Source organism: Epinephelus moara, chromosome 12, assembly GCF_006386435.1.
Source record: "Epinephelus moara isolate mb chromosome 12, YSFRI_EMoa_1.0, whole genome shotgun sequence".
Classification (NCBI taxonomy): Eukaryota; Metazoa; Chordata; class Actinopteri; order Perciformes; family Serranidae; genus Epinephelus; species Epinephelus moara.
In genome coordinates this window covers 14,142,638-14,154,910 of record NC_065517.1, presented here as the reverse complement: position 1 = coordinate 14,154,910, position 12,273 = coordinate 14,142,638, and the positions used below count along the sequence as shown (strand labels likewise).

The window sequence follows — 12,273 nt, the reverse complement described above, 5'->3', positions numbered from 1 at the left end:
GAAATTGCCTCACAGTGCCAGCTACCAAATGATTATTTTCATTGTCAGTTAATCTGTCGATTATTTTCTTAAAAAATAATTTACTTGTTTGGCACAACAAATGTCCTAAAATGTCCAAAAAAAAAAAAAAAAAAGAATGTTGATCAGTGTTTCCCAAAGCCCCATAGTCTTGTAGTGTCCACAACCTAAAGATATTAATTTTACTGTCATAGAGGAGTAAGGAAGCTAAAAAATATTACCTTAAGTCAGTTGTAATTTTTTATGCATCCATGCTGACAATAGCCGTGTTTGGAGGCATTATGTTTGTTTGAGTTGTCCGACCATCCCATTCTCATGAACGTGATATCTCAAGAACATTTTAAAGGAATTTCTTCAAATTTGGGACAAAGGTCCACTTGGCCTCAAGGACAAACTGATTACATTTTGGTGGTTAGAGGTCAAGGTCACTGTGACCTTGCATTACACCACTACAGTGGTGTAGTGGTAGTTGGTGAGGTGGGTATACTGCTAGGTAGATAGGTAGGTTACCGATGAGGAAGTAGGCATACTCTCCTATTACAATGGCTTTTTAGCTGATAGGTGGGTAAACTGTAACTGGATAGAAAAAGAAGTGGGTATACCCCGTATACCTGAGTATATCCTCCACTACACCACTGGCCTCATTCTCGTGAATGCATTATCTCAAGAAAATCTTGAGGGCATTTCCTAAATTTTGGCACAAACGTCCACTTGGTATAAAGAATGAACTGATTAGAATTTGGTGGTCAAAGGTTACAGTCACTGTGATCAGGTTTACGGCCATAACACAAAAATTCAAATGCTAATTATCGCAAAATTTCCTACAAATGTTTGATAGAATAAGATTATGAAGTGATGACATTTTATGTTTAAAAAATGGTTAAAGGTCAGGGGAAGCTTGCCTAGGGCACTGAAACTGTGAGTGGCCTACTTTACTTTGAACAAATTTGAATACATGGCTTTTCCTTTGAAAAAGCATTTTTACATTGTGGTTGTTCTAGTCTTATGGTCTGAAAACCTCCTCCACAACTGAGAGCAAACATAAGCCTGAAAATAAGCTACAGTGATGTCTCCTGAGGGGTCAGTTTGTGTTACTTTTTTTTTTTTACATGAAAGTAGTAGAAACGTCCAAGAGATCTCTGAAAGGTTATTTTGGATGGCAAAATTAATGTAGGCTACTTAACAAGACCTTTATATCAATACCTTTATTTCTGTGAGACAGAAACACGTAGATTAGCCTATTTATTCCCCTGTTTTTAATATAACCTTGCACAGACCCCATGCTAAAACAAAACAGTACAGGTGAATAGAAATTCAATGTAGCCTAGTGGATATTCAACAGTCTGTTTCTCATTTGTCCTCCGTCAAGAAACCTCTTATTTTGAAATACAGCGCCGGAAGTCATATGTTTCATTTTGGCTAATTTTATGCTAACGCTACTTCTGCTTTACAAAGCGCACTTACGCCGACGCCATCTCGGGACAAAGGTCGTCCATCGTTTTTTAGCAGCAGAAATAATAATTAAAATCCCACAACTTTACCCTCAGGAACTTCTGAGACTATTTAAGGTTATATTCGTGCAGTAACTCTTTCTTCGTCGATAAGAAAGTGTGTTACCCGAAGCGTAGTTGGCTAACCGTTAGCTTGTGACGTTGTTAGCTAAACCAACTTAGCCGCGGAGGAATTTCACAGCCTGTTTATGTTTTCGCCAGTCCAAAGACATGTTGGACGGATCTCCGACTCCCAGCGATGAAGCCAACATCGGCAACGTCGAAAACAACAACCCGATATCGTTAATTCCCAGCAGCGATGGGGTAAACACGGGCAATAAGACGAGGCAGGCGCTGCTGAAGAAAGGAGGAAGGAAGCTGCGGTCGACGGCGCCGCTGCATCACCTGAAACCTCCGAGAAACAGCCCCAACATCCGGCTGTCTGACCACAACAACAACTCTCTCGCTGCTGCATCTGCTCACAAACCTGCAGCTCAGCCCGGTACCGAGCACCCTACAGGGACACAGACCGCGCTGACCCTCCATCATCTCAAACAGGGAGCCAAGAAAGAGGTAACTATACTGGTTTATTGTTGATATCATCTGCACTGCAGTACTGTTATGTGATCAGCTCTGTTTACCACCCAGTCAGTTTAGTTATTACCGGAAATCAATTGTAATCCAATATATCTCTGTATCTCTCTTGATATCGCGCTATTACACAACATACTGTACTGTGTTTACATATATTCCATTTAGAGCTGACAGAAAAATAAATGTGATAATAATTGATACAAAAATAAGTTGCCACCTGTTTGGATGATCAATTAATCAATCAAGTAGATTTTTAAGCAAAAGTGCCACAACTTCTTCTCAAATGTAAATACTTTCTGGGTGGTTATGCTGTATATTTTTAGTTGAATTTCAGATTGAAATGAGCATTTTCCACCATTTTTTTTACATGTTATGAACAAAAGAAGTACTCTATTAACCCAGGAAATATTCAATAGCTGAAAGTAACAGTTACATGCAGGTATTTCCATATTTTTTGGCATATTTTGTGAAGTCTTTATGATTTTATAACATCATAAAACATATTAACGTCTATCAAACAAATAAAATATTGTTGTTCACGAGTCTGCTGTAGTGCCTGAGGCTGTTTGACATGACGCAGTTGGTAATCCTTGTTGTAAGGAATCGAAAGTAGAGATGTAGTGAGCAAGTCTGTCTTCCTCCTTTCACAGGCGGCTTCAAAAGCCTCAGGTTGCATCCTGCTTGCAGCATTATCGGTGAAGTGAAAGTGAGAGAAAGCCCATGTAAACAGTGCAGGGCTCATAACACTCAAATATGTTTATGATGTTGCAATTCAGTTTTATCACATAATTAAAAGTTCTTGTCTTTTAAACCTTGTTAATTTAACAGCCAGGCAGGGACATGTCATCTGTAATACATGTTTGATAATTACTGAAAGAAGATTCCTGTAGAACTTGATGTGAACATGTGAAAAGATTTTAAATCGACTGCGATACCCGATGGACGTTAATAGGACAAGTTCAGGAAATGAGTTATGTGAAAGAGGTGTGATGTAACTGGGGTGTTGGTTTGCGGTTTGCCCAAACTGTGTGTGTGTGGCTGCCTTCTTTGTGCACAAAACAAAAACAAACTGCCAAACAAGTTAAACAGGTAAAAGTAAAACAAATAGAATAATTAATTGCTCCTCCTTTGTTTGTCTTGTTCCAGATTCAATATTTAAAGGTATAGGCCGTTTTTGTGTTTGTGTAGACCTCAACAATAATGTAGTATCCTAATGTTTGTTCAGACTCCCTTAGGTGGCTTTACAGTAAAGCCCTACCACCACACTCACTATAAAATAAGTGTGTACGTGTTGTTTTTGTCCTACTACAACCCTAAAATAAAGTCTGGACACAGTGTAAAATGTAATAAATAAAAACAGAATGTAATGATGGCAAATCCTTTTGAGACCTATATCTAATTGAATGCAGTACAGAGACAAGATATTTAATGTTTGAATTGATTAACTTTGTTGTTCTTTGTAAATATAGACTCATTCTGAATTTGATGCCTGCAAAGAAATTGGGACAGGAGCATGTTTACCACTGTGTTACATCATCTTCTCTTTTAACACACACATAGGTGCATAACAGGACACCTTTTGAAAGTGAAAGTCTTTCCCATTCTAGCTTGATATAAGACTTGCTCAGTTCAGTTGCTTCAGTTGTCTGGGATCTCTCGTATTCTGCGCTTCATAATGCACCACACATTTTCAATGGGAGACGGGTCTGGACTGCAGGCAGGCCAGTCTAGTACCTGCACTGTCTTGCTACAACACCACACTGTTGTAACATGCAGAATGTGACTCATTGTCTTGCTGAAGTAAACAGGGACGTCCCTGACAATTCAGTCATGTACCTTTCAGCATTCATGGTGCCTTCGCAGATGTGCAGGTTACCCATGATGCCATGGGCACTAACACGCATACCATCACAGATGCTGGCTTTGAACTTTGCGCTGGTAACAATCTGGATGGTCCTTTGCCTCTTATTCCCAGAGGACAGGACGTTCATGATTTAAAAAAAAAAATAAAAAATTTGAAATGTGGACTCGTCAGACCACAGCACACTTTTCCACTTTGTGTCAGTCCATCTCAGACGAGCTCAGGCTCAGAGAGGTCCGTGGCGTATTTATGTTGTTGATATATGGCTTTCACTTTGCATGGTTCAGTCTTAACTTGCATTTTTAGATGCAGTGATGAACTGTGTTTACCGACAGTGGTTTTCCGAAGTTCTCCTGAGCCCATGTAGTAATATCTTTTATACAGTTAATGTCAGTGCCATCTGAGTGATCAAAGGTCATTTGGTGTTGGTTTTCAGCCTTGCCTTTTGCGTGCAGAGATTTCTCCAGATGCACTGAATCTGTTGGTGATATTATTGGTTGATGGTGCAATCCCTTTCTTGCAATTGTGTGTTGAGAAATGTTACTCAGCAACTGTTGGCCTGTTTGCCCATGCAGCTTTTCACAAAGCAATGAATGTTGCCCTGCCCTTGTTTGTGAATAACAAAGTCTTTCAAGGATGCCCCTCCACAATCATGACACTGTCATCTGTTACCAATTAACCTGTTTACCTGTGGACTGTTCCAAACAGTTTCTTTTTTTTTTTTTTTTTTTTTTTTTGAGCATTCGTGTACCAACTTTTTTAGAAGATGTTGCAAGTATCAAATTCAGAATGAGTGTATATTCACAAGAAACAATAAAGTCTATCAGTTTGAGCATTAAATATCTTGTTTTTGTACTGAATATAGGTCTAAGAGGATTTGCAAATTATTACATTCTGTTTCTATTTACATTTTACACAGCGTTCCAACTTTATGGAATCAGAGTTGTACTATTTCCATGGTCAAAAATTAACTTTCATGCTCAACAAGAGGATGTAAGGTTGTCCATTCATAGAATGATATTATTCATCAGACATCTGGATTAATAAGAAAATTTGTTTCTGTTTTTTAGCTACTGAAATCCAAAGGTGGCCGATTGGAGCGAGGAGCCACACAGCCAGATGGCCAGCCTGCCCGCAACCTGCCCCGAAATGATCAAATCGCCCAGAACATGATCAAACGGAGCCACAAGCCCAAGCAGGGCCAAACCCCTGGAGCATCCCACTCCATAAAGAAAAAAGATAACAGCAGCCCGAATAAGCCCTCATCTCTCCACCAGCCTCCACTCCGGGAGCAGAAAAAACCCCTCCGCAACTCGGACAACGTGAAGATCGTGAACATACCGCCTGCTGAAGCTGCGCCTGAATACCTCAAAGATGGCGAGAAGGTCTACGCTGGAGCTAAGTTCAGCGAGCCGCCGTCGCCGAGTGTCTTACCTAAACCGCCCAGTCACTGGGTGGGAGAAAACGAGCCTCAACAGAGCAACCAAAGCCGAGAGCAAATGACTGTTCACTTAAAGTCGCTGCTGAAGGTACAAGATAATAATAATGATCACATCTGATTGGATTTAAATGCCAACAATTGGAAAATAGGCATTTAGGTAAAATGAGTTTGGCCTTTAACACACTGCAATACAATGAAGGGAGTTTTTTTATTAGCTGTAGTACAATTTCCCATAATTCAACATGCTGCCTGCATTTGTGAACATTTTGGAGACATTGTGTTGTTGCTGGAGATCTGACCAACAATGCTGTGTCCGCCAGGTGTGTCTCATTTTCTGCCTTCTTGCTGGCAGAGGAAAATATGTTTTTGTGATTGAAATTGTGCAGTAGGAAGCTGAGGTCGTCTCCAGTAGCAACAGGACCAGTGTCTCATGTTTACATTATGCAAAGTGATGACGGCACTTTCTTTGTGAATACTTTTCAAAAGGCAGCCTTGCGTTGATTTTTTAAAGAGCTCGTGTAAATGTACAAAATATATTGTAAACATATATTTGTGTATATTTTTCCTTGTTATTTTAACTGAGATTCTAGTTTTGTTACTGAGGTTTTTCCAGAAAAAAAACAAAAAAGAAAAAAATGTCCCCTGCAAACTGAGGCACTTTGTTACAGCTCCTTCAGCGTGAGGCTCAGTGGACGTAAGAAAGACTTTTCTAGCTGATTTGCACTGAAAAATCGGGAAGGGCGGGAAATCTGTTGTTCCAAAGCTTGACCAGCCACTTTGATGAAATCACCAGCCAGCTTTGAGCACAGGAGAGGACTTCTAGATCCTGGCTGGGCACCTTTCGAAATGGCTCAGATAGCGCACAAATCAAAGCAGAACTTTTTCAGCTGATGGCTGAAGTTCTGTCCCTTCTCCGAACACGGGTCCAGCCAGTGGAAAGCCAAGCGTTGAATCAGGGACTGTGGGGCTGCTGAGGCCTCAGCAAACTGAGGAGAAGACGACAATGTGAAAAGTCTCACAACCAGCTGCTGCAGAAAGCCAGTATCCAGACCGAGTGCTTTTTCTTTTTTATCTTTATTGCACTGACTCAGAGTACGTTCACATTAAGCCAACTACTTTTTAAAACATTTTTTTTTTCTCTGTTTCCGGCCATCTGTCCACACCGAGCTGGTGCCTTTCACGACCAAAAAAAAAAGCTTTTTCCAGGACGCTAATCAGAGTGGGAAAATCTTGAAATGAAGGTTTTGTGTTTCAGGTAGAGCTGCAACGATGATCATTTAATCGATTAGTTGTCAACTAATTTGATATTCAAATAATCAGAGTAAATTTTGAAGAAAGAAAACATCAAAATTCACCAATTTTGCTTATTGAATGTGAATATTTTCTGTTTTCATTACTCCTCTATCAAAATACAGTAAATATCTTTGGGTGGTGGACAAAACGAGACATTTGAGTACATCATCACGTGCGTTGAGACACTTTATAAACCAAAATACTAATCAATTAATTGAGAGAATTGTCAGATTAATGGACAATGTAGATAATCGTTAGTTGCAGCCCTACTTTTAGTGTGTATGGGGAACTTTGAACATAGCTGAGGAGTGTGTGACAGTAACATTAAAAAGACAGTCTTCTGTCACTTGTAAATTTGTCTGTGATCAGCAGACTTTTTTGACAGAAGATATCTTGTCAATTAAGTCATTAATTGGCCAACGAGAAAAATTATCTGCGACCATTTTAGTAATCTGATAATTGTCTAAGCATAAAAACCCCAAACAATTGCTGGTTCCAAATTTATTTTGGACTGCTAGTCACACAAAACTAGACATCCAATGTGTCACTTAAGGATCTATTGTAAGAGGAAAGAATTTTTCATTTTGTAGAATGATGTGAAATGGGCTAATCAGTAATGAAAATGATCATTAATCGTAGCCACAGTCATATTTCAATCATAAAATGATGACTTAGTTGGCACTGGAGTGCTTGTGAACACATTATTATATACTCTGTGAGAAATGAAGAACTAAATGTGGAATTTGGCTCTGTTAAATAATAATAGGTGATCACAGAGAGCAGTAAATGACAGAAAACAGGTTTAAAGATGTTGGTGTTTGTCCCACTCCTCGCCAGGTGTTTGCGTTGATGACCGTTTTGTTGTTTACTGAATGAAAAGAGAAAAACAGAAGAGATTAAGCTGTGTTCATATTGTTAAGGTGTTTAAATGTGGACGGCATGAAAATGGTCGCGTGTGGACGCACATTGTTTTTACATGTAAACTGCGTTTTAAAGATTGTATGGCTTCATGTGGACGTAGTCTCACTTATGTCTGTATAATATGTTTTTTCTTAAAGGGGACTTGTTTTCACACACTTCATTTCACATACCTCTTCTTTACCTTTTCATTTCTTTAAGATACTTTAAAGCACGTTAATGTTTACCAAGAGTGCAGTATGTGTTGAATGTGGCACAGATGATCTTATGATTATGTAACACGAGTGTTTTCTTTTTCTTTTTTCTTTTATTTGAATGGTTTCCATGGATGCAGGCAGCTGCTGGATCTTGTTTCTTGACCTCTGTGACGTCACGTAAATGGAAAATTGTATTACTGTAGCAAAAACTGCCCCTTTTATTACAGGGTTTTAAGATTATTTCATTCCAGTCATCAGAATATGCTTAATGACACATCTCCATGCTACAATTTGGGAAAAAATGTTTATTTTATGAAGTCTTTAATATCTAAATTAAAAATTCTATTAAAATATTGGTTACCCCTATTTTATGTTGCTTCTGTGTTTTATTACAAGCTAATAAAAAGTGAATTTGTAATTTTTTTTGTCATGTAACAGACATTGAGAACAAAAAGATATGGCTACAAAACATGTTTTCCTGCAGAGGGACGTTTTTTTAAATTTTATTTAGCCATTTAAAACTAACAAAAATTGTTAAATTGTTAAATGTTGTTAAATTGTGGTTTTACACAAAAATGGGTACAACAGGAATCTAGTAAAACAAATAAAAACATCAAAACCATCCCTAACTCTTTAGAGGCGGCCCTCTGATAACATTTGAATAGAAAAAGAGGTCCTGCCACTAAATTATCATTTTGGTAAATGTAGTTTGGTGTGAGATCTCAAGAACGACATAATTGGAATTTATGTGGGTGTAAATCTCGTTCTACTGGAGCAAAAAATGATCATAGTTATAAAGAATCAGATCAACATCTAATTGCAAAATTTAAATGCCACTGAATTTATAGCTGTGAAATATTTTACATTGAAAAGCATCCGATTTAATGTTTTAAGACTTTCAATAGTCAATTCCAGGGTCTGAATATGACAAAGCAGCTAGATTGTTACACTTAAACGTATAGATCCAAATTAAGCTTAATGAATTTGACAGTTTGTCTGTAGGTCCTTAAAAAGTCTTAAAATTTCTTAGATTGATTTTATTTTTCAAACTGAATATTAGGCCTTAAAAGCCATTAAATAGTCTTAAATTTAACTTTGTGAGGTCGTACTCACCATAGACATCCAGTTTCATTCACTGTCTTTTAATTTCTTTTTATCAAAACGAGTCTCTTTGTGAAAGTCCACATTTCTGATGTTATAAATCTTTAAATCTACCACTCAATCTGATACTGTCTTTTTACTCTATATCTGCTCCTACCTGTTGGCAAAATGTGGGTATAAACTAATCTCTCGTCAATAACCATATTCCTACTACATGAAACCTACCTCTGCGTGAGACCTCATATAAACCAACCTTTATGCTTACCTGCAATGCTTGAATAAGAAAAATACTTTTTGTCTTAAAATCAGTCTTACATTTAGTCTAAATTTATCTTGAAAAGGTTTATAAAAAAAAAAAAAGAAATTAATAAAATGTAAGTGTGTGAGACAGCCTGTTTGAGCAATCTGAATATAGCTTTTGCATACATGGTATTTTAATCAGAATTTCTGATTCATGAAAAAAGCATACATTTCTTGAAAATAAAGTTTTTTATTTTATGTATTTTTTATATTTAGAAGAGGGGAATTCAGACCACATAAATTCAGATTAAGAGATTAAGATGACAGTTTAAATGTAAATGTAAAAAGTGTCAGAGCTATACAGTCTGAGGTATTTGAATTAAATTTCACAGTAAGGTCACTTGTTAATCGCAGTCAGTTCTGTTTAACGTTTTACCAGCTCACTTTAAAATCTCACGGTTTTTCAGGTGCCAACTAACAGACAAACAAACACACAGGATCCCAGTCATAAACTCAGTGTTGGAGGTAATACAGATAAACTGCCTGCAGGTGTCTCATGTTCACAGCAGAGCCTTTATCATCATCCCATTATCTGTACCCGCCTTTCAGCAGAGGAACAAACAACCACACCTCTGCTGCTGTTGTAACTTTAGATTGCAAAACAACATCCTGCACATCTTTAAAACCTGCAATAATGAACTCAGTAACCCCCAAAACATCTATTTTAAATGATTTAAAACAAAATAAAAGCTGTTTTTTTGCTAGCTTGCTATTTTTCTTATTTGCATAGGTGCGTAACAAATAAATTTGAGAAGGACATTTTGGAAACCAAGTACTTCTCTTCATTTACGTCTCAAATGTAAACGACTTACCCTACATTCACAGTTAGTAATCTTAGCAGTTATCATGAGCCAGATGATAGAATAGAATAGAATAGAATAGAATAGAATAGAATAGAAGGTAGACAATAAAGTATTATTCTATTCTATTCTATCATCTGGCTCATGGTCTAACTGTTGGACAAATGTCGTTGTAGTATCCAGCGAACTAAGAGATAATTGAACAAAACCTCAGAGTTCACAGTGAAACTGGAATGAAGTCTCTCTCTAGGCTGGATATAAGGGAGTGTAATTTGGACACATTTCCAGTGATGAAAAGTACATTTACTCAAATACTGTACTTAAGTACAATTTTGCGGTACTTTTACTTGAGTATCTAAATTCCATGCATCTCAAAGGTAAATATTGCACATGTTAGGTCACTTTTTATCTGACTTCTTTAATTACTCTACAGATAAAGATTTTATTAACAAAACACATGATCAGTTTATAAAATATGAAACTGTGCTGTCGTTCAAACTTTCCAACAGTATATAAATAAATTAAAATGTGCTCCAACACCACCACCATAATATGATAAATACTTTCTAAAAAGGGATCATTCTGCCCAACAAGTACTTTAACTTAAATACTTAAAATTTTGCTGTTAATATGAACTTTTATTATTACTTGTAATAGAGTATTTTGAAAAAGCAGTACTACTTTGACAATATAAGTAAAATATATGAGGACTTCTTCCACCACTGTGTTTCCGTTACTTGCACAAACTGGCTGTATAACTAACACAGAGTCCAGCTGAGGCTGATGGGAATGACATTAGTTTTGCAGGTATTTGATATCAGACAAATAAAATCTTTGGCCTGAGGGTGGTGTTAGATGAAAGCTTAAAGGATCGTGAAAGTTATTACAGTTCATCCTAAGAGGAACATGCAAGTCTGAGTTCATCGAATGCTGAGGAGGGGGGAATGGTCAGTTCTTCACTCGCCGAGGGGGAGGAGGAGAGCAGGCCAAGGTCCACTTTTGCAGCACGTTGGCAGCTCCTGTAGGTGTCCTTTGTTGTCACGTGTAACTGTTACTTGATGGCTGACTTCAGACTGCTGCCATTCACAAGGCCGGCATCACTCCTCGGCCTTTCTGGAGGTGCAACCCAGCCTTAAGGCTGCGGCATGTCGGGGACATGTCGGGGTCCTGACCTCTGGTAGATTCCTGTTTGTAACAGTGTAGTGTGCTTTTGTTGTCTAAACTTAAAGCAACACAACGTAGGATTGTGCTTTTTACCTCACGGGGTCCCCCTACAGACGAAAGACGGTATTGTCTGTTACAGCTTTCGCAGAAATATTTCTGCTCGTGCATGTGTTGACAAGCCAACGATACCGGTGAACTTCCTGAAGCTGGCCCGTGTAATGCGCAATCATCATGTCATCAGAACAGGTAAAGTAGCCTTATAGGTTGCCCAGGTCAGGCATCCCTCCTCCTCTTCCAGCTCTCGCCAGCGTGTGAAAGCGGGGCCAATATTAATCCTTGTTCGAGCTCTTGTTTTATTCCTCTCCCATTTTCTTTTCTTTGTCTCCTCGGACAACACCTTCACTTTCTTCCTTTTCTTTGTCGCTTCAGCCATGACAACCACTTTGTTCACCTTGGTTCGGCTACGCTACTCTAAAGAGAGGAGGGGGATATGATGTATGCTGTAAAGCAGCCAAATTTCATAGTCCTTTTTGTGTCCGGGTTCCTACCCGAACCCCGAAACTGCATAGTGCCGGTGCAAGCGAAACAGACGCTCTCAAGCAATGACGGAGGTGTCATCCAACCTATGAGTTGATGTACCATCACAAGGATCTTGGATATATATTTTGAGACCTCAAAAACTCCATTGTGTTGTTTAGTGTAATTTTAAGTGGGAGTGAGAATGTGTAGTTCAAGACCAGTGTTGGGGACTAACTAGTTACACATAATGTAGTTACATAATTATTATTTATTGTAAATGTGTCACCGTTACTGAGGAAAAAATATGTAAGTAAATTACAGTTACTGTTCCTTTGCGTCTTTTCGCTGTGTAGTAACGCCTTCTTTTGGCATATTTCTAGACATCTGGACTCAGCAAAGTCGTCTCCACATCCCGACAGGTTCCATCAGTTTGGCAGCATATACTTAAATGTTGAACATTGTTTTCAATTGGTCCTCATGTTTAAAAATCACAGTGCCTCTTGTCTGCCAATCAAACCAAAGTGAACTGCTCTAAGCAACTTGAGTCTGCCATGTCTGCAACCATGTCATCGGATAA

General features: G+C 38.2%; 1 protein-coding gene across 1 annotated transcript; it reads left to right on the top strand.

Moving 5' to 3' along the window:
- The first annotated feature begins 1,450 nt into the window (after window positions 1-1,450).
- Window positions 1,451-8,178, top strand: pnrc1 (proline-rich nuclear receptor coactivator 1). Its single transcript, XM_050058302.1, has 2 exons — window positions 1,451-2,081; window positions 5,034-8,178. The coding sequence occupies exons 1-2, from the start codon at window positions 1,740-1,742 to the stop codon at window positions 5,520-5,522; spliced, it is 831 nt and encodes a 276-aa protein (XP_049914259.1). The 5' UTR covers window positions 1,451-1,739; the 3' UTR covers window positions 5,523-8,178.
- Window positions 8,179-12,273: the final 4,095 nt, after the last annotated feature.